This window comes from Gadus macrocephalus, chromosome 9, assembly GCF_031168955.1.
Source record: "Gadus macrocephalus chromosome 9, ASM3116895v1".
NCBI classification, from domain to species: Eukaryota; Metazoa; Chordata; class Actinopteri; order Gadiformes; family Gadidae; genus Gadus; species Gadus macrocephalus.
In genome coordinates this window covers 5,054,971-5,078,103 of record NC_082390.1, presented here as the reverse complement: position 1 = coordinate 5,078,103, position 23,133 = coordinate 5,054,971, and the positions used below count along the sequence as shown (strand labels likewise).

At 45.2% G+C, this 23,133-nt stretch overlaps 2 protein-coding genes across 4 annotated transcripts in view; both read left to right on the top strand.

Moving 5' to 3' along the window:
• Positions 1-16,931, top strand: part of pparab (peroxisome proliferator-activated receptor alpha b) — a 32,762-nt gene extending 15,831 nt beyond the window's left edge. For all 3 annotated transcript variants that reach the window (XM_060060368.1, XM_060060370.1, XM_060060369.1), the window contains exons 4-7: positions 3,594-3,732; positions 8,119-8,318; positions 11,331-11,787; positions 12,424-16,931. In XM_060060368.1, the coding sequence (XP_059916351.1) occupies positions 3,594-3,732; positions 8,119-8,318; positions 11,331-11,787; positions 12,424-12,668 (1,041 nt within the window). In that variant the 3' untranslated portion in view covers positions 12,669-16,931. The remainder of the gene's footprint in view (positions 1-3,593; positions 3,733-8,118; positions 8,319-11,330; positions 11,788-12,423) is intronic.
• Positions 16,932-17,700: 769 nt separating this feature from the next.
• On the top strand, positions 17,701-22,915 carry yars2 (tyrosyl-tRNA synthetase 2, mitochondrial). Its single transcript, XM_060060371.1, has 5 exons — positions 17,701-18,560; positions 19,028-19,195; positions 19,703-19,858; positions 21,338-21,508; positions 22,073-22,915. Exons 1-5 carry the CDS (start codon positions 17,767-17,769, stop codon positions 22,230-22,232), a joined length of 1,449 nt encoding a protein of 482 aa, XP_059916354.1. The 5' UTR covers positions 17,701-17,766; the 3' UTR covers positions 22,233-22,915.
• Positions 22,916-23,133: the final 218 nt, after the last annotated feature.

Below are 23,133 nucleotides of genomic sequence, written 5' to 3'. Positions count from 1 at the left end.
CCATTAAGTGCTTTATGGACTAGCAGCAGGATTTTCTATCTAACTCGCTGGCTCTCTTGGGCTGGGGGGGGGGGGGGGGACGACGACAGTAAAGTGATCTAATGCATGCTAGTCCCAATTTATTCTAGGCAGCATTCCGGCGTCCACAGTTAGGACTAGAATTCCCCGCTCTGGTAATTCTACCAACTCTAAGATCTCTTTTTACACGGCTCAGAGAAACTGTCCCTTAGTCGTATGGTTGTGAACCGATAAAAATTCTCATCAAAACTTGCCATTGAATCTATCATAGTACATTGCAGCAGGATTACAGTCTTTTGACATAGTTTAAGATTTCAACGAGGGGCACAGAGTAGATAAGATAAGCGAGACCAATAACCCATGGTCAGAAACGCATTTCTTAGCTAATTAGATGCCAGCACAGCGTGGTGGAAGCCACTCCCTGTCCACAGGCCACTTCTAGGTCAGATGTGTTTGATGTGCCAGCCATGAATAAGAATCCAAATAAGGGCAGGAGGTTATTTTATGACGGGATTATCTGTAAATGATTCCAACACACTTGACATGGAAAAGGTCTCAAAGCTCTGCAGATCGCCCTCGTATGAACTCCGTGCCGTAGTGGACGTAACGCCATGGCTCCATGTAACAAGCTCTCTTCATCCATGCAAACATGTCCATGCAACGAGCACTTTACCCATGCATGATCCGTGTGCATTTGTGGTTGGACGGGCGGCAGTAGCTAAGGAGTCAGAGCGGGTTGGCTTGTTACCGCAAGATTGCTAGTTCAATCCCCGGCTCCTCCTCGCTGAGTGTCGAGGTGTCCCTGAGCAAGGCACCTAACCCTGACTGCTCCCGACGAGCTGGCTGTCGCCTTGCATGGCTGACGCCGCCATCGGTGTGTTAATGTATGTATGAATGGGTGAATGTAAAGCAGTATTGGAAAGCGCTTTGGGTGGCCACCGGTTACAAAAAATAGCTAAATAAATGCAGTTCATTGACTATTTTGTTCTACTCTGCGGCTCTGATCTCTGTATTTGCTGCATCGGTCTGCCCAGCCAGTCACTGCAAATGACCTTTATGATTGCATTACGATTAGTATATCTGCACGTGACCTATTGCAGCATTTCACTTCTGGCTGTGAGGACAGAAGGCGTTATTATGTATACCTTTGGGTGTTGCGTATCTTGGAGTGGATAAGGTATCTGAGCCATTACAAGGTATCTGTGTTCAGGGTTAGGGTTAGAGTCCTACTGGTGAAGCCGACTTGAGGATTGAGGTGAGGCAAGGTGCAGCACTGTTGCTGTTAGACCTCCCGGTTATCGGGAAGTTCATGGTGAAAAGCTGGGAATGTGTGACCTGGTCAAAGATACCAGAATCTGAACTGTGGATTTTGTGGGAATATCTTTACTTTTTATGTGCTATCTCATTGGATACCTGATAATTGGTCTAACTCCTTGGCTAACCCTTGCAAGGTTGTTCAATTTAGTCATTTATGGCAATATAGGCAAATTATCTAGAGGACTCTACACGAGCAAACAAACATGAAGGACTTCACAAATAAAGCTTGTATCATCTGTTTTCACAGGAAACCAGAATATTTACTATAACATAAAATATGGAATGATTTTACTCTGGGACCTTCAAGAAACGGCTGCTTCAATACAACTTGCAACTAACACACTATTAAGCATTTATCTTATTTCTTGCCATGCATTCAAATCATTCTTCTTAGTTTTATGCAAGAAACCTGTGTGATATAGTTCTGGATGGTGTATTACACCCCACAGAAAACATGGCAGGATCTTACTATAGAATGGTTAAACAATAGCATGTTTTATTGTCCTTGTGTTACGTTTACACTATCACACTAAAACTTACCTACCATAAAAACCTTTCCTTCAAAGGGGAACGGATGAGTGTAATATACTTGTAGATGGTCTGGCCTACTCCCATATCAAATATGGAGTGAGTTTATAGTAGCATCTTGAAATAATGGCATATTTCTTTATGCCTTTGCTATTATGTTTTATTGCACTTATGTGCCTTTTTCAAGTTTAACCTACCATAGAAATCTTTCCTTTAAAGGTTAGGAGATGAATAAGATAGTTATGAGTTGTCTGGTCTATTCCCTTGTCTACTATTGAGGGATAGTACTTAAGAATCTTTTAATAATAGCATATTCTCGAGTCTATTCTTGTTCTACAAACAATAATACAACAATAATAATGCAGAAAAAAGAACGACTGACGAACGAACAAAGGCCAACTGATCGCTGTGAGGATCGGTATTTCTAGTTGGATCACGTAATAGTATTAATACGATGATGATAATAGTAACAAACAAATTCTGCTTAGGTTGTGAGAGGGTCAGGTTCTTAGAACACGGCTCCATCTGCGGACATTCCTCGATTTTAATTGATTCTACTGCTGAATGTGAATGGCATTTTAATTAATTCACATCCACGCACATATACGCGCATGCACACACACACACACACACACACACACACACACACACACACACACACACACACACACTCACACTCCTCTGGGTTTAGTCCACCAGACATTTTCTTTATTTGACTGAAAGCCGGAGACTGGGCTGACCCCTATGATGTCATCACGGCAACCTTTACCGTGGTCGCCCCATCTGCCCTGGAACTGAGCCCAGTCCGCTTCCACTGGAATGCTGCCGTGGCCCCATGTCACCCTGTGTGTGTGTGTGTGTGTGTGTGTGTGTGTGTGTGTGTGTGTGTGTGTGTGTGTGTGTGTGTGTGTGTGTGTGTGTGTGTGTGTGTGTGTGTGTGTGTGTGTGTGTGTGTGTGTGCCCACGCACACTTTGCATGCGTATGCAAACCTTGCAGTTAATAGGTGAGAGTGTCAGAGAGCTACCGACACGTTTTCTTTTTTTCAAACTTTGCTTGCGTCGAACCCGGGTTGATAAAAAATAGATATATTAAGCAATCCCCCCAGTAAGTGTTTGATGCTCAGTAACCCTCTGACATCTTCTTATTCCACAGCCAAAGGATTTGTCTATTCATTTTTTTTTTTTAAAGGAAACTATCTGATTCGGTCACATTTTACTCATAGGGGAATTATTACCTTATGGATTGAGTATCTGCATGCTTCATTTCTTTTTGTTGCACATTTTGGCAAACTTTAGGCAAATATATCACATTTTAAATCAAACGTTTTCTTTAACTCCATAACCTGGAATTTATGGTTATAGTTACAGTTTCCAGCCCGCATTGTAAATTGTGTTCCATCATTTCACCATGAAAAAGATTTCACCACCTTTCACCATGAAAAAGATTATACTCTTGAACAATTCAACTACTTAGTTGGTTGAAAAGTAAAATAATAAATGTGATGTCAGCAGTTATAAAGGGTTTAGAAAGAAATCGACATATAGGGTTCCATAGCAGCAGGTGTAGGAAAGTGGTCAAACCCAATCAAACCCAATCACACACAATCCGTTTTACCATGAAGTAGCGGACATCAAGTATTAAAAAAAGGTTTACTTTCCCTTTTCTGTCTGCTTTCTACACTGTCTATGGGGCACATGCAGGATGATAACGACCTGTTTCTCTGACACAGGGTTTTTTCCGGAGGACCATTCGCCTGAAGCTTGAGTACGACAAGTGCGAACGCCGCTGCAAGATCCAGAAGAAGAACCGAAACAAGTGCCAATACTGCCGCTTCCAGAAGTGCCTCTCAGTGGGCATGTCTCACAACGGTGAGGACGGCTCACGCACACACACGCACACACACATAAGCCCACTTACACACTCACGGAAACATGAAACCAAGCTCAAACAGACATGCATTCATAGAAAGACTAACGCACACGCACACACGTTTGAAGACACCTTAACCTACAAACTTGTGCTGGGACGGACAGCACACAGAAACACACAAACGCAGACACACACGCAGACACACACACACGCAGACACACACACGCAGACACACACACGCAGACACACACATGTGCAGACGTGTTCAAGCATACATAAAGAACCTGAACATTTCTTTACGCCACAGTGTGTTCTCCAAAAAACAACCCTTGAGTGGTGAGGAGACGTGACAAGGCTTGTGTGTAGAATGTATTGTTTTAACAATGCTCCAAGTCACATATTCCACCAAAGGTCTTCATCATGCCTTCTTTTTTACCCCCTAGTTCAAAAATAGACGCGTTGACGTACCCCCCCGACAGGCTAACCTTGTATTGGGACGTTGTGAACCGGGAGAGAGGTCGCACTGCAATACAGGCTGCATTGTTGCGCTGTATGAACCCCCTCACCCATGAGGTCTGCGTGTGTGCGTGTGTGTGTGTGTGTGTGTGTGTGTGTGTGTGTGTGTGTGTGTGTGTGTGTGTGTGTGTGCGTGTGCGTGTGTGCGTGTGCGTGTGTGTGTGTGTTTGTATGTGGGGGGGTTGGGGGGGGGGGGGGGGGGGGTGACTGTATGTATGTGTAAGGGAGACCATCTGTCCCTGGCCATGTGACCGTGGACACGCTGCGTTTGGAGTGGCCGAGGTGAGAGTGCGCCGCACATGGCAGCCAGCCCTCAGCTGACTGTGCAGTTTAGTCCTCGAGCTCCTCTGCACTCCCGATACAACATGTAAGAAAACTACCGGTGAAAACTACTCCAAGTGAACACCATCCATAGTGGTCACAAAGGGACTTATTTGGCCACAATGATTATTAAAAAATTTCTGTTGTGCAATTGTGTGTGTGTGTGTGTGTGTGTGTGTGTGTGTGTGTGTGTGTGTGTGTGTGTGTGTGTGTGTGTGTGTGTGTGTGTGTGTGTGTGTGTGTGTGTGTGTGTGTGTGTGTGTGTGTGTGTGTGTGTGTGTGTGTGTTTCTAGAATATAATCTTGCTCAGCAACTTTTTATCAGAAAATCAATGGCATTCCCAAAATCCAAATGTGCAATCTTCCATCCATCAGTACTTTTTATTTTTTTATTTTCTCTCTGCTGAGCTATGAGCTACCTTGGTGGGGGAGGGCACAGGCGGAACAGCGAGAGCAAAGTCTGGGGAACATGAAAGAGAATGTAATGTGCTCGTGCTCACCTTGTGTCAACACCAACCACATCAGTCGACGACCACCGGTCAAGGTCAATGTCCAGGTCGATTTACTGCTTCAGAAATAGCTCTTTTTGGACTGACGTGATTGTGTGTCTGTGTGTCTATCCTTCTTTATGTGTGTGTTTTTCTGTCGGGCATATTTGTTTGAGTGAAAAGGTCAATTCAATTGTAAAGGACAACATTAAAACAGACACAGCTCACCGTGAATTAGGTTTGTGTTCAGCTGATGTTCAAGAAAGTCGACAGTGTAAGCCTAACTTCTTGGGGAGACTGTAAAACTGACTCGCTGTTTGTGCGACAGGCAGATTAACGCAATGTTCCTTGTCTGTCACGAATATGTTCCTCCGTAGATAAACTGATGACGTGGTCGAAATACATGTAAAGCAAACAAAAGATGAGACATCCCGTTCACCCGGTATCAAACAGAAATCGATCTAAAGTCTGATTTATGAGACCGGTATGCAGCGTTGCATCGTTTGATACTTAATCCAGTGACTTGACGGTGATTGCTAGATACAGGTCATTTGAGGAGCAGGCAGGGGTGAGTTATCTTGCGAAAGGATGTCTACAGGGTAGGCTGTGGACATGGGGTTGGCAAACTCGGTACCTTTCAGCTTGGACTCAAAAACCCTAGCCAGTACAACATCCAATCAGGGCTGAGGCCCTGGAAGACCTCCAATGGCGTCGAACCCGAGAGTGGCTCTAGAATTTATCTGAGAAGAGCGATAACCAGGAACACACCAGCAGTAGTATTTCTGTCGACAATACTTCCTCTTACACTACAATACGCGGGTATTGGGTTTCATGGGCCGAAATGTCACCAGAGGAGGGGGACGAAGGACACCGGAGAAGGGAAGTGGGAAAGCTGATCTGGGGAAGCGGGAAAGCTTATGCTAGACGTTTCTCACTAAATTAATATGGTGAAACCACCATCAATGTTCACAGCTGTACAATATCCTGTGACCCCACTGGGTTCAGCTCCGGTCTGAGGCTCTTAAGAGACGGGGCACATTCGCGGACACACATGATTGTTTGAAGTACTTTACAAGGTTCCTTGTATCAATAAGGTTGGGAGTCACAGCAAGACGTCCCGGACTCCCTGTCATTAAAAAAATTAACTTGACTGAAAGGATAAGGCAGCATGTTGCTAAAAAAAAACATTCCTTGAAATCATAAGCAGTAGGTACTTTCTTTGGAGGCTTTTAATGTCAATTTAACACAGGGAGCAATTATTTTTTTAATTGCTCCCCCCCCCCCCCCCTCCTCCATCTCCTTATGGCAGACAGTCAACCAGCTGACAAAGCCCGGAGTGACAGCCTGTTTGCCCCGCCCCCCCGCGGGGGTCAGAGACTGATCCTGTCAGCCCTGAGGGGCTCAGAGACGCTCCCTAATGCGCGGCTTGGCACCGGTCATTTCCTCTCATCGTTATTGGACTTGGCTCCGGGCCCAGATCATCCCACAGGCTGCTTCACCTGGCCACCATCTTTGCGCTCCTGCGTTGGCGGGTTAGCCTCCAGGACCATGACCTCACCCAGCCCCCCATTTCAGCCCCCCGTTTCAGTTTCAGTTGTGATGTACACGCCATGAGGGTATGACTCGATTAAGACTCTAGTCTTTGCGCTGTTTATGTGTGCGTGCGTGTGCGTGTGCACCTGACCACTACGTTTGGATTGAATGGATTGAAATCAGTTTACATGTAATCTCATTAGTGAGTGCAGATCAGGCCGTCTGAGATGCTGCCGGCTCTGTAAATACAACACCGTAAGACCGTCTACGACAACAACACGTCCAGTCCCCACACTTGTTGTTTGTCCCTTGTTGTTGGTCCATTGCTCTATTGCAGTGGTTTTCAAACTGTGGGGCGCCCCAGTTCTTCAGGGGGGGCCCGACGTGAGAAAAAAATAAACCCGAAGAAAAACCTGAAAGTCGATGATTCAAATCATCGTACTTCAACTGTAGAAGTAACCTAACTAAATCGATTTTCAACCGTTTATCTTCGTGCAAACCATTTAACAAATCTACACACTTGTATCTTCAATAATGTCGAAACAGAATTTCGATATCATTTAAAATTTCTTCAGAATCACAGTTTTAGTTTCAAATCGGCATCGTTTTCAGTTGCTTATAATAATTTAGGTCACCATAGCAACGCCAGTAAACAAACCCCGCCGAATAGTCGAATCTCTTGGCTGAAAAGGCAGATCTGATTCGACTCTGAAAATTCAGAGTCGGGGACCCTGAATGAATCTGTGTAAACTGGCAGTTTACACAGATTAAGATGTTCAAATGTATTTAAAAAAGGTAAATACATTTGAAAAATTTGGCAAGCTGGTTTTCCCAACCCACGGACACAACTTTACTCATCAGAACTTTGAATTACGTTTTAGGTTATTTCAATGATGACCGCAAATGAGTGCGATAAGAAGAACGAATGGCATCCATCGTTGTAAGCATCAGTGCGTCTCTTTCTTTCACTTAACCAATGAGACGGTTCCCTGAAGCAACATAAGCGCGACAAGTCTGTGTGGCTGTCGAGGAAATATCCGCCTACAGTTCGAAGCTAAAGTACACTCTGTCCCCTGTCCTGCCCTGTAAGAGGCGGCTTCACAGGGGGGAGTGAGGGAATAGCAGGCCCTGGGTAGCTCAACTGGTAGAGCGAGGCCATAAAACCAACCACCTGGTTCAACTGTTGGATTCCCTCTCGAGCCACCCATGCCCTTGTTGGTTCTGAACGACGCTTTGGGTGAAAGCATCCAAGAGATGGGCATGCTTATTTAGTTTAACATTCATAATAATAATAATAATTATAATAATAATATGTTGGATTTTAATTGCGCTTCTCTTGGCACCCAACGACGATCTAGAGGAAATCCTAGACCGATGAACAAACGAGGAATCCAATTTTTTAGGGAAAATGTTGTCATCAGGCTCACAAAGTGAACGTTCACGTTCAATCTGTTCAAACGCACAGCGAGTGATCGTAACCATGACGATGCGTCCCCCCCCCCACTCGCCCCCCCCCCCCCCCCCGCAGCCATCCGCTTCGGCCGGATGCCCCAGTCGGAGAAGCTGAAGCTGAAGGCGGAGCTGGTGACGGGGGAGCTGGAGGTGGAGGACCCCCGTCAGGCAGACCAGAAGACCCTGGCCCGGCAGATCTACGAGGCCTACCTGAAGAACTTCAACATGAACAAGGCCAAGGCTCGCACCATCCTCACCGGCAAGACCAGCACCCCCGTGAGTAGTGTGTGTGTGTGTGTGTGTGTGTGTGTGTGTGTGTGTGTGTGTGTGTGTGTGTGTGTGTGTGTGTGTGTGTGTGTGTGTGTGTGTGTGTGTGTGTGTGTGTGTGTGTGTGTGTGTGTGTGTTTACTGGTATAAGTATCTTAAGTACCTGTCGATACTGATTCATGATCCCGTTGCTGAACTGTACGCTATATGGAGGTCGTTTTTGATATGTTTTGCGTCAAAGACAAATCTCAGATGCAGCTGGGAACAGATTGATTACTGGAGCCTCTCTTCATCAGACCAATGTCTGATGCTACATTAATCCACACGATAGTTTTATCTCAAATATAGAAGCGATGACCTCATGTTGTCAGGCAGTTTGCGGATGAACCCAAGGTGGGGGTTCAATGCCCAGTAGAAATGTGCAAACCAAATGTATCCAATGACCTCGCCCGTCGGTGTAGCGGAGCGAAGAGAGAGTCAGAGAGAGGGGGAGAGAGTGGGCCGCTGGCCAGCAGGGACAGAAATAACTTGCTCAATCAATACGCACGGGCCAATGCACTGGCTGGCAAAATCTATTTTTAAATCAAATCGAATCTATCATGATGTACGTAGCCCGGAGGCTCGGGTCCATCCATCCCTCACTCCCGCCTTCTCCCAGACTGCGTTTCAACACTCTCTCCTTGTCCTTATTATCTTTTCGCTTTACCCTTGAAGAGACGAACCGTAGATCATTTCGATCGAGCCGGAGAAAGCCGTTCGGACTCGAGGCCGCTAGAGCTTGTTTGTGCCTCATTAAAGGCCCACTGCTGAGGTCTGATGGTCCGATCACAGCCCACTGCTGCGGTCTGATGGTCCAATCACAGCCCACTGCTAAGGTCTGATGGTCCGATCACAGCCCACTGCTGCGGTCTGATGGTCCGATCACAGCCCACTGCTGAGGTCTGATGGTCCGATCACAGCCCACTGCTGCGGTCTGATGGTCCAATCACAGCCCACTGCTAAGGTCTGATGGTCCGATCACAGCCCACTGCTGCGGTCTGATGGTCCGATCACAGCCCACTGCTAAGGTCTGATGGTCCAATCACAGCCCACTGCTGAGGTCTGATGGTCCAATCACAGCCCACTGCTGAGGTCTGATGGTCCAATCACAGCCCACTGCTGAGGTCTGATGGTCCAATCACAGCCCACTGCTGAGGTCTGATGGTCCAATCACAGCCCACTGCTGAGGTCTGATGGTCCAATCACAGCCCACTGCTGAGGTCTGATGGTCCAATCACAGCCCACTGCTGAGGTCTGATGGTCCAATCACAACTGGTCAAAATTCTCTATTTTGTCCCTTTTGTCCCTGATTCGGCTTCCAATTGAGACTGCTTCTCTAGCTTACTTTGCATTAGGAAACAGACGCAGGCAAAATCGCTAGGGAACAACTAACTCTCTCTTGCTTGTACTCTCATTAATTCTCTCCATCCCCCCCTATGCAGGAATCCATTCATTTGTTACCTGCTGTCCTAGTCTGCTTTTGCGTACCAATCCTTGTAGGAATAGCCAAGAAGTCTCATATTGAACCCAAAACGGAAAGATTTGTCATTGTTGTACAGGTCAACAGAAACGCGCCTGCCCTAAAATGAGTTGCACACGTCCACGTTCAAAGGCAGGACCCGATCCCCGTTTGACTTTGAATGTGAGAGCCTGCAATGGCCTTGTCGTCGGGCCATACACTAGAGCTCTTTATAGTCCAGAGGGCTGGGATATAAAAAACACTGTTCTTTTGCAACGAGCATGTTGTTTGATCTTGCCCTTGACTTTGCATCACGCTCATGGGGGCGTCGCAGTGGTGGTCCACAGCTGTGACCCTTTTGCCCCTCAGCCCCCCCAACCACCACCGCACCACCCCAAACAAAAGCATTCTGTTCCATCTTATTAGGAGACCGGGTGTCAGTGTGAAGGAATCTCTTTTTAACTTCTTTTTGTTTTACTTCGTGTGCCACTAATGTCACACAAACAGTCATCTTGGAAACCATTTTTTACATACTTTAAATTAAGATTATGGTCGAATATGTTTCATTTTCTAATATTTGGTTGGTTTTTTTAACCTCCAAACCGTATATGGTGTCAATTGATCAACCTCCACCACCAACTCAACCCAATATGTAGTTGGATTATTTGTCTAAATATGTCCATATATAAAGATTTATGAACATCTCTATTCTTCTGATGTTCTCTTGTTCCAAACACATTTCTCATTATCGTTATCGTTTCACCTGTGCAGCATTTTAAATTGCAGTCTTTACAGAAACGTGCTCTATAAATAACGTTTTGATCGATTGTGACTCCTATCTCGAGCGCCGGAGTATAACCTCTAAACCTCTCTCTCTCTCTCTCTCTCTCTCTCTCTCTCTCTCTCTCTCTCTCTCTCTCTCTCTCTCTCTCTCTCTCTCTCTCTCTCTCTCTCTCTCTCTCTCTACCTCTCTACCTCTCTACCTCTCTCTGTCTCTGTCTCTCTCTCTACCTCTCTACCTCTCTCTCTCTCTCTGTCTCCCTGTCTCTGTCTCTGTCTCCCTCTCTCTCTGTCTCTGTCTCTCTCTCTCTCTCTCTCTCTCTCTCTCTACCTCTCTCTCTACCTCTCTCTCTCTCTCTCTCTCTCTCTCTCTCTCTCTCTCTCTCTACCTCTCTACCTCTCTCTGTCTCTCTCTCTGTCTCTCTCTCTACCTCTCTACCTCTCTCTCTCTCTCTGTCTCCCTGTCTGTCTCTCTCTCTCTCTCTCCCTCTCTCTCTCTCTCTCTGTCTCTGTCTCCCTCTCTCTCTCTCTCTCTCTCTCTCTCTCTCTCTCTCTCTCTCTCTCTCTCTCTCTCTCTCTCTCTCTCTCTACCTCTCTCTCTACCTCTCTCTACCTCTCTCTCTCTCTCTCTCTCTCTCTCTCTCTCTCTACCTCTCTCTCTACCTCTCTCTCTACCTCTCTCTACCTCTCTCTACCTCTCTCTCTCTCTACCTCTCTCTGTCTCCCTCTGGCGCCCCCTGCAGCCCTTCGTCATCCACGACATGGACACCCTGCAGCTGGCCGAGCAGACCCTGGTGGCCAAGATGGTGGGCACGGGGGGCGGCGGCCTGCTGGACCGCGAGGCGGAGGCCCGCATCTTCCACTGCTGCCAGTGCACCTCGGTGGAGACGGTGACGGAGCTCACCGAGTTCGCCAAGTCGGTGCCGGGCTTCGCCGAGCTGGACCTCAACGACCAGGTGACGCTGCTCAAATACGGCGTTTACGAGGCGCTGTTCGCCATGCTGGCGTCGTGCATGAACAAGGACGGGCTGCTGGTGGCGTACGGCGCCGGCTTCATCACGCGCGAGTTCCTCAAGAGCCTGCGGCGGCCCTTCAGCGACATGATGGAGCCCAAGTTCCAGTTCGCCATGAGGTTCAACGCCCTGGAGCTGGACGACAGTGACCTGGCGCTGTTCGTGGCCGCCATCATCTGCTGTGGAGGTGAGTGCTGACCTCTGACCCCCGCGACTGACCCCCCCCCTGAGCATGGGTATTCATGGGTGTCCCAGTCCTGAAAATATATATCATGATGGGGATGGAAGCTATACGGATCGGTCTGCAGGGCTAGATGCCTGGACTGATTGGTGTAGAGCGTAGAGAAACAGAATGTGAGGTTACGTGATCGTATGGTCTCCGGGCCGATCCTATCGTGCTACGAAGAATGATTAAAGTGAATCCTTTACCTTGCCCAGTGTTAATGCCACGCTTTGAGCTTGACGCTTGACGCTACCTCAACTCACTAACAAGTGTGTTCGAAGGACTCGTTTGTCCTCATGTTCTGTTGCTTGGTGGCTTCTGCTTCCCCTCCAACTGGTTTACAGCGAGGAAATGTTAATAGCAGGGTGCTGCAGCAGGGAGGGTGTTTTTAGTTTTCCAGCTCACCTGTAGGTCTGCAGTCTACCTGTAGGTCTGCCCCTGTAGGTTTGTAGATCTACATCTGTAGATCTGCCCCTGTAGGTTTGTAGGTCTACACATGTAGGTCGGCACCTGTTTTATCAATAATAATAATAATATCAAAAATAATAATCACATGTATTATCAATAATAAAGACCACTACCGCTTTGTGTTCCCTCCAGACCGGCCGGGGCTGGTGAACGTGGGTCACATCGAGCGCATGCAGGAGAACATCGTGCAGGTGCTGCGGCTCCACCTGCTGGCCAACCACCAGGACGACGCCTTCCTCTTCCCCAAGCTGCTGCAGAAGCTGGCCGACCTGCGGCAGCTGGTCACGGAGCACGCTCAGCTGGTGCAGGAGATCAAGAAGACGGAGGACGCCTCGCTGCACCCGCTACTGCAGGAGATCTACCGTGACATGTACTGAAGGGTGGGGAGGTTGGAGCGTGCGGAGAGCAGCACCAGCAGCAGCAGCAGAAGCGAAGGAATTCTCCATCAGCGAGTCGTCCGTACCACTGAAAGCCTACCTGTGAAGGAGTCAAGGCCTGCAACGCGGAGGAGCGCGCCTTTTGTATTATGCCGTGAAATAGCCTACAATCCTACAAAGCAAAGTTCAGAGAAGCCTGCCTTCGGAGGCATCTCGGCTCACATCTCGCCTCTCTTCACTCTACACGGGCCCCGTCTTCCGCGGTGTTTCTTATAGAGAAGATGGGTGACGGGGGTTGAAGACCCCAGATGCGATCTCCGCCCCCCCCCTCCTACCTCTCCCCTACAGACCACGCCCACATCCCCATTTCCTCATATTGACTTCTGACCGAGAGCTCGCCAGGAAGACAGGGTATCCCGTTTAGTTTGACGCCGTCTCGAACCCCACTACCCTCGGCTGATTTCGAGTGGACGTTGCAGGAGTGGTACGCCTAAGACACGATCCTGTGCACCTCTCGGGCGGGCTTGTGGACGGGGAATGGTGATTTGAACTTTCTGAGGTGTTTTAAGCACCCTCCGTGGTTTGAACTGAGGCCTGAGTTGACCTCCCTTGTTCTCGACGCCCAGAAAAGAGGCAAATAATTTAGCTAACAGTCTCCACTCCAGCAGTGCGCTACAAGTTACACTTTTGTACCTAACGTTGACAGAAATAACAAGAGCCATATTGGTAGTCAAACGCCAACCAAGTGAATTCAGTACTAACCACAGAGGTTAAAGACGTGTGTGTGTGTGTGTGTCTCACAGGCAGCTGCTTCTTATTGGCTGTGCCCCTTTTTGATGATGTCATGAAGCAAGCCTCAGTCCATGCATTGGCTGCATGATGACCCTGACAGTTGTCCCATTTGTCAGCCAGCACACGCACCGTGCTTTCTACAAATTCATGTCACTTCTGGTGAGGCTGCAAAATGTATGTTGTTTTTTTTACACTGATCAAGCCATAATTTGTATATGATGAAGATCTTGGCATTTGCACAAAATCATGACTTGACTGCTCTCTTTAACTCTCTTTCACCATCAAGACCAAACTTCAACATAACGTCCCTGAATCGATTTTGGGTTTTGAGTTAAACAGTTCTACTATGGTAACCAGGATGTTGAAAAATGGCTCAGACATTGTTTGGGTGTTTTTGACTTAGTATCAGTTTGAACTGAGACTCGTAGGGAGACGATCACTGTGTGAACGCACCACAATGTAACTTTAAAGCACAAGTGTGCCTACTGGACGCAAGTGTGATTCCCAGAGTTTTTGTCAGAAAACACTGCAGGATATTTCAGGAGCACATCTTGTCTTTTCTACCCTGGCATGTTGTAGATAGCATTAAGCTCGCTCTCATTAGCACAAGCTAGGGAATTCAAAAGAGATTGACAGAATAGTGGAAGCATTGCTACTTGCTCTGATTTCCCCCTTAGTCCTCAAATGTACCCAAAATATATATAATAAATGTACGTTGCTTTGTTACTGTGGTGGGTTGTCCTTTTCCCCCTCACTGCCTGTTGACGTGCCTTCATTGGCTATCTTTGGTTCCAATCAGGGAGTATTATCATGCGCTGATCAAAGTTGAGAGAGTGGGAAACATCCCTGACTGGTACAGAAGGAAAAATACCAAGACACTGAATATTTACAAACCCCTCATATTCTGTGATTTTTGTCATACCTGTTTGTATGTTGAGCACAAAACAACGTTTGATAGAATTGATATCAAACTTCTTTAGAGGTGCAGTGTTTAGCATATAGTGGGGTCTAGCGGAACAGACTTGGCAGAAATGGAATATAATATTCTTAGTTGTGTTTTAATAAGTGTATAATCCCATGAAAATAAGAAGCATTGTTTTTTCGTTAACTTAAAATGATCCCTTCATAGCTTTCCTTTCCTCATCTGACAGTTTGTATATTCACCAAAATATATAATTTGGCAATTGCCGATCAATATGTCACTACCACCAACACCAGCCAACCCAAACCAAATTACATTTTAATTTGGTTTTGTCAAAGGAACTCGCTAGTACAAAGGACCTAATGTGATGCTGTAAAAACAAATTGTACATATGTCGTAATGAGTGCATGATCCAATTCTTATCCCTGAGGAGAACAAGTAGTTGGATGGATGGTTGAGTTGTTCGGGTGAAAACCATCGAATTGTACAGTAATATAAGTGTGTGTGTGTGTGTGTGTGTGTGTGTGTGTGTGTGTGTGTGTGTGTGTGTGTGTGTGTGTGTGTGTGTGTGTGTGTGTGTGTGTGTGTGTGTGTGTGTGTGTGAATAGGAGTGTGTGTGTTTCTCTGTAATTGTGGGATGACGGAATTGAATGATATTTTTATACAAATGCTAAAGTATGTACATGTGTGCATGACTAGGTTTTGTCTATGTATGTTTGTTTGTTTTGAAATAATGTAAATTTAAAGAGTTAAATGTATATACAATTATGGGCAATGAGGCTAGTGATATATATATATATATATATATATATATATATATATATATATATATATATATACACATATGATGATATATATACATACATATGATGATACATACATATGATGATACATACATAATGTCCATACATCTGAATCCCAACTGGGACATTCCTTAATATCGATTTTCGGTACAATATCCATTTAGAGCATTTATAAAACATCTTTATTCAGCCTTCTCTGAGCTGTTTTGGTTTTGATTTAAGTAGTTGAAGTGGACTATACTTAACCTTGAAATGAATGACTTAGCAACTATTCAAATATATTTTAGAGACGTGACCATTATAATCAGCCAGCCATTGCTTGTTTCTCCTCCTCACTAGTTTGATGTTCAAAGGTCTATTCTGAAACCCAGCGCTCACTTTAAATGAATCATTGCTCTTTTCATAAATATAACTATGCTATAGTTGGCTCATCATGCTGTCCCCTTTTTAATTATTTGTGACACTTAACCTCTGTTTCCTTTTGAGAGGAACGAAATGCACTAATTACTTGTCGCAACAACCACCCAGCTTCATGCTATTCATGTAACGGATTATGCAGTATGTTGTTTTGTAGCCTGCTTCTGTGTTGTGTTGCTTCTTTACTAATGTTTTACCTCACTCGCTGCTATAAATATTGTACTAACTCAACCAAACATTGTCATGCCATACGTCAAAGCTTGCTGTGTTCCAAGCTGCCTGTAATACATTTTTTCCCCCGGCAGAATGTCAAATTGCCTGCAAACTTTATCAGCGGCGTTAAAGCAATTTGAATAATCTTTGGTACATGGAACGTGTGGTTCCTGGTGATTTTTCTGATTAATTCTGTGCCTTAACAAATGGTCATGCCATAAAACTTCAGATTAAAAAAAGAAAACTACATTTTGTACACATGGTGTCCTCTAACAACATATTGCCATACATGGTCCTTGGACCACACAATGCAGTTTGTTTTTTTATAATATAACAATTATTTTCGACATGAAATGAAAAAAACAATGCTACAGATTTGAGTCCAGCATAAGTTTTTGGTCAAGGCAACCCCACTATCAATCAAGGTCACATTTGCAAGGCGGGGTAATGGGCCTCAATAACCCGGCAGCCATCTTGGTTCTAAATGATGGCTATGATGGTGTTGAGAACCAAGATGGCTGAAGGTGAATAAGAACTGTTCGAGACCTAAACCTAAGAAGGGACTTCTTGCTCAAAGGTCTACAGGATGAAGCAGTGGTATCTGCTTGCCAAGCATCCGTTATGTGTTTATCCGACAAGGGACTTTTGTGGTATATCAGGGAAACGTAGTCTTTCTTTGTTTTTAACAGAAGCTAGCTCAGGACATAGTGCTGTACTGTTTATCTGTCAAGTGGGTTTGTACTGCGCTGCCTTAACAGACCACTATCATACAGCAGCAATAGTGCTTAATGCAATGTTATAGCTCGTATATTTTCATAATTTCTTAACTGACCGTGAAATGTACCTGGGTAGCAATCATAGGAAGCAATTTGATTTGTTGTATGTAATTGTATTTTTTTTTTTTTCGATTTTATGGCATTAATGCAGTGGGTTTTTTTGTGACTTTGTGTAACGCAAAGGAATGATGGATTCTATCTTTGGGTGTTATGTTCATGTGTACTGTTCATGTGGGTTTGAAAAGCAATACTGTAAATGTTTGCCGATTGTACATTAGTGATTTCAACAATGAAAGAGATTGATATGGATTGATTTTCAAAATAAAATAATTTGAATATCTATGATTGGGGTTTTATGAATTGAACAGTGATGGTATTTGACGTGCCATCTTCATATTTGATGCTGATATTTACAACAGCCGTTTCATTACTCATTCAGCCAAGGTTTTTATCCAACAACTAAACCCACATTTCATTGCACAACACTACATTGCTGTCAACAGCAAGTCCTCCATAAAAACATTATATATGACCTATACCTATGTATGTATTTTCCATAATGCTTCAACCATGAAATGTGAAATTAATAAAATCAATAAATGATTTTCACAGAAAAATGTAGAGGGTATAATGGACCTGAATAATGGAAATTATAGAAGTATAAAGTATAAAGATAGACATTGGTACATAGATCATAGAATACATCTATGGACTGAACCAGCTTAATGAGGTATATACTTGGGCTCTGTACAATATATTTGAAATCAACCCAAAACATATGCTGCCAGTAAACACCATTACTTATGCAAGAAATATCTGTACATTTACCTGTATATTTACTGTATATTTGTCCTGCTAAGACACCGTTGTGAACGAAGGCCAAAATAGCCTTGACAGCAGTGCCATCTGCTGTTATGAAGTAAGCACTGTACCACGTGGTACTACATTTATACAACGCTCAAATATGAATAGAAGGTCAGGTTCATTCTCGACCACACACATCTCCCTTTTACCATATTTCTGCACAAAATAACTTGTTCAGACCATGAAAATAACTGTTTTTATATTGCAACAAAATAAATGGTTTATTCCTATCGTTTGTGTGTGTTGATGTGTCAAGAGGGCTATGGACACTTTGTTTTGACTCCTCCCATTGTCTCGTCACACTGTCCAATATGGCGGCGTCCATGGCGAGGACCTGCTCCCGGTTGTTTCGCTTTCAATCATGTGTTCGTCGGAAGCTATCGCCTCGTTATTTGGCATTCAACGAGAACTTCCACAGTTCCCCTGCCTTGCACAGTGGACTGCTGCTATCGTTGAACAAACGGGGAGTTTTGAAGGAGTCTTTCCCCGAGGACGCTGCGCACGATCAGCTCGCCCGTGTGCTGGAGTCCGGCGGTCAGACGGTTTACTGCGGCTTTGACCCCACGGCCGACAGCCTTCACGTGGGAAACCTGCTGGCGATCATTGGCCTCCTGCATTTCCGAAGTGCGGGACACCATGTCCTCGCTGTTATCGGCGGGGCTACTGCTCAGATCGGAGATCCGAGTGGGAAGACGAGCGAGAGAGAGCGCATCTCCGCTGACACCCTTGAAGGGAACACACACAGCATCAGGGAGAGCATCCAGAGAATTTTCACCAATCACGAGTTGAACTTTCATGACGGCAGCGCCAAGAAAAAGATGGGCACCGTGACTGTACTCAATAATATGTCCTGGTACAAGGACTGGAACGTAGTGGGCTTTTTGTCGGAGGCTGGAAGACATTTCCGAATGGGGACGATGCTCAGTCGCCACAGTGTGCAATCAAGACTCAAAAGCGAGGATGGCATGAGCCTGACCGAGTTCACATACCAGGTGTTCCAAGCCTATGACTTCTATCACTTGAACCAAATATATGGCTGCAAGATCCAGCTCGGAGGCAGCGACCAGCTAGGCAATCTCATGTCTGGCCACGAGTACATTCGCAAGTAAATGACACATACGTTTCCATATAACGTGTCTTTCATGGGAATGAAAGAAAAAAGGAAGGCAGTTTTTTGTCTTGGCCATCTGTTAAATATAACAATATAAGCCTAAACTGCCAAAAGACTAACATATCTGAATCCTGGTGTACAATTTGTATGATATTCGAAATGTTACCCTAACCCCTGTTGTTGAGAATGTGCCCTTTGTATTCAGTCATTCAGCAGACGCTTTTATTATCCAAAGCTAAATGCAGTTTCTCCAGAAACAGCTCAATAAGGAGCGGGTGCTCTAGAATGTCTTCAGGTTAGACTGTGGACATTTGGGATCAATCCCAGTACCTTTCTGTTGGTAGGCAGCAGAACCCCCTAGCCCACGCCTGAATACCCTGTCCATCCACATCAAATTCTGCGGGTCATTTCATACCGGACGACGCTGAACCATGATAATCACTGCTTCTTCTCTTCGACAGAGTGTGTGGTGAGGAGGTGTTTGGGCTGACCCTCCCCCTGGTGACCAGCTCAGTGGGGGACAAGCTGGGGAAGACGGCCGGGAACGCCGTGTGGCTGAACAGAGAGCGGACCACACCGTTTGAGCTGTACCAATACTTCCTCCGTCAGCCTGACAACATTGTCGAACGGTGGGTAGTTGTGTTAGACAGGGTCGCCCCCCGCCCGTTCTGCCGGCGAATTGAAATCGCCCCGCAGAAGGGTCTGGAGAAGAGCAATACCCTTCTTCCTGCTTACGATACGTTTTTGCGGGGGGCAATCACCAAGCTGGCTTCTCCCCCTGGCACGCTATTGGCTGGTTTAACACAATGACGACAGGAAAGTGACGGCAGGCAGCCAATTGCGTACAGAGTCAGTTGAACTAGGCCGGTTGTTCACGCATCTTGTGCGGAAGAAAATGATGTGCTCTCCCAGACCAACATGCAATCTACGATTGAGCTTATAGTTGTGTGGTAGAGAGTGGAATTGTTGACGGTGGAATAGTTGCCATGGCCATTACACACCTTGACGAACACAAAATGTGTTCGTCAAGGTGTGTAATGGCCATGGCGGTGTTGGTAACATGTTGGGGGATGCTGCTGGTTCTCTAAATACGTGTGTGGTGTGATGTGTGTGTGTGTGTGTGTTTATGTCGGCAGGTACCTGAAGCTGTTCACCTTCCTGCCCCTGGGGGAGGTGCAGGGGCTGATGGAACAGCAGCGGCTGGACCCGGGGAAGAGGCTGGCCCACAAGCGGCTGGCGGCGGAGGTCACCAAGCTGGTGCACGGCAAGGAGGGCCTGGAGAGCGCCAAGAGGTGAGCTTGGAGAGGACATTTTGATTTTGCTGTTGACATAGCCCCCGACTATGTTAAACTGCATAAATGTCGAAGTGTCTCTGTGCCTTATGCTTCTTGCAACGTTTTGTAGGTACATTTCGAAGCTGTTATACATTGTGACGTTCGGCCACAAAGGGTTAAAATAAGAGGCAGCAGGAATGTCACATTTACTACAACCGCTGCCACAGTGAGGTTGAGTTTCTGAGATTGTAATTGAAGGTTGTGGTTATCGCCTTCACTTTTTCTTTATTGTTTATTTTTATTAGATTTTTTTTTTTCAGGTGGAAAGCGATAAAAATAGCGAAACAATGTAGTTGGGGTCTGCATTATGCGATCAGATCAAACAGGTAAAACCTAAGTGGCCACCCTCACACATGATTGACAGGATGGAGCTGTCAAACAGCTCTCAGGATGTCTTTCTGCACAAGGTTGTCAATCATCAAGCTTCCAGTAGTGCAGACACTGGTGTATTACCCTTGTGATGCATTTGTGTCAAGTTAAGTCTTTTGGAGCATTTTACGTTACTAAAATGAGTCTAGCTGTAGTTCTATTCTTTACATTGGTTTTATTCATACTTTCATAACATGAATATAGTTTTACGTCTTTTTCCTTCATACTTTCACAACATTAATATAGTCTTTACATTGATTACATTCACACTTTCACAACATGAATATAATCTTTATTTTGATTATTCACACTTTCAAAACATGAATATAGTCTTTACTTTGATTTCTTTCATACTTTCACAACATGAATATGGTCTTTAGGGATCACAGCATCCCTCATTATTTCGCCAAACCGGCCAGTTGCACTCTAAAAAAAACACATGCAGGTTTTTTTCATTCTGTGGTAGGGCTGTGAGCTCCCCTGTAAACCACCCCTTCAATTCACATTCACTAAGCAGAGGACATGTGGGTCGCAATAACGCATAATCAACAGGTGACCTGGTAACCATATCCAAAATCCCAGGCGTTGCATGCAGTAGCCGTATTTAATCTATAGGGGGCGTTATCTACAATGAAAACCAATCCCAACTCATCAAAGTGGTGTTTGGGTTGGGTCTCTTCTTAAACAATGCGTAGACTCTTCCATTTCATGGCACCTGATAAACATCTATTGTCAATGGCTTCAAAGGTTTAGTTTTCCCCTTGGAAGGGCATGAATACATTGTGAACATGAATACATGGTGAACTATCAGGAGACAGAATTAAGCATTATGAAGGTTTTACTAGATCCCTGCCCCAATGCATACTCTATCCATCCTTTTACTTGTAATTAAGGTAGGAAGCCGGTGGGTGTTACTGCGTTGTGTAACATGTGATAAATCATTAAGTACCCATGAAGTAGCTCTGAGGTTCAAAAAGGTTGGTGAACCCTGCGCTAGGGGTACCCGTACCTCCATTTGTGAACCACTGTGCTGTGACTGAGTGCAAGGCCTTGTGTCTGGGGTTGCAGGTGCACCAACGCGCTGTACAACAGCAGTGTGCAGGCCCTGGAGCAGATGAGCGAAGAGGAGCTCCAGGAGCTCTTCCACCAGGCCCCCTTCCACGAGCTGCTGCTGGAGCCCGGCTCCACGGTGGTGGACGTCTGCCGCCGGGTCCAGGCCGTCCCCGACGGACCCAAAGGGTAGATAACGCCGGCTCGGTCTGTCTTGTGTGTCTGTCTGGCTCTCTTGCGGTCTCTCTCCCTCTCTGTCTCTGGCTTTCTCTTCATCTCTGTCCATCTCTGATTCCATCGCACACTCAGTCCGTCAGTCTGCCTCTCTCGCTTTCTCTTTATCTCTCGGACTCCTTCTCTCTCTCTGTGTCTATTTCCCCTTCCTCTAGCTCTCTTCATCAATTCTCTATCAGCTTTACATATAAATGTAACTTTTTTAACTTAAGTTTCTACAATGCTACAATTTCATTGTAGCATTGTACATGGGGAACGACACCAGAACAAGTAACACGAGTTGAGAATAACAATAACAACTCCGAAGTGCAGAGATACAGGAATCAAGCTATTATTATTTAACAGCATATAGCTTGCACTGTGGATTTTCTTATCTGCTATACCACCACCTTGCAGCAGCACACATATTTGTTGAAAGGAATCATCAGTGTATATTTTCATTGAAGAAAGCGACAATGAAGCAAAATGAAGCCACCCACCTTGCTGACTACGTTGGTTCTGCCCGCTGTCCCTTCGTAGGTACCGTATGGTCACGGAGGGAGCCGTATGGATCAACCACACCCGCTCGGACAAGCCGGAGCAGGTCTTGATACCCAAGGTCCACGTCCTGTCAAATGGACTGAGCCTTCTCCGGGTGGGCAAGAAGAACTTCTACATCATCAAGTGGCTCGGACTATGAGCTGGAAAGCCTCTTAGGACAACCAGGGGGGGACAGAACAAGCTCACACTCCACAAGATTTTCACTCTGTTGGACTTGGCGTGGAGGTAGGGATGATTAGTCCTGGCTGGGCCAACAGTTGAACAATGATAAATGGATGGATGGGTGGAATGACAGACAAAGATGTTGAGTCAAATTGTTGGCCCATGCACATGTATTACACGTGTTAACGTATATATATGTGTGTGTGTGTATATATATATATATGTGTGTGTGTGTGTGTGTGTGTGTGTGTGTGTGTGTGTGTTTTAAGTGTGGCCCAGATTCATGATTAAAAAATATCTATTATGATGTTACGGTTGTATGAAATAAGAGGTTTTTACATAAGTTGGAATATTAGTAGCAGTTCTCAAACATTACCACTAGTGGGCAGTCTTGTTCCAAAAATTGGAAGCAGGCAAAAATTGCTTGGGTTGGCTTCTAGGGAGAGAAGTACTATTTCCCCAAAAAAGGATAGCCTAATAATTGTTTAAAAGGTAATATTTCTGTAATATATTTATTGATGATAGACTCTATCCCTTGTATCATGAATCCGGAAATATAATCTAATTTGACCACTTGGTTGTATTTTTCCAAGGACTGAAGTTGTATCCCTAGATTAGAACTGGTATAATTAAATTAAACTTTTTACAATAATTAATCTAGTATCATTTGTAAGTCATCTATATATTTTTATCTGAGATCTTTGTCAAATTTATTAAATAATTGGTTTCAACTAAACAACATTTAAAGAAAGGAACACGTTTTTTAATGTGTTTGGCATAGGACTCATTCGACCTGTCGAACTCGACCCTACTCTAGAGAAGCGATGTCCAGTTTCTGAAGTTACATTTTTTTGTCGAGGTATTTATATTTAGACAAT

Excerpts from the sequence above, each read along its gene's own strand:
- yars2 (XM_060060371.1), top strand. The coding sequence starts at position 17,767 with ATGGCGGCGTCCATGGCGAGGACCTGCTCCCGGTTGTTTCGCTTTCAA. Across the intron at positions 18,561-19,027 it reads GGCCACGAGTACATTCGCAA|AGTGTGTGGTGAGGAGGTGT; the intron begins GTAAATGACACA and ends TCTCTTCGACAG. Across the intron at positions 19,859-21,337 it reads GGCCTGGAGAGCGCCAAGAG|GTGCACCAACGCGCTGTACA; the intron begins GTGAGCTTGGAG and ends CTGGGGTTGCAG.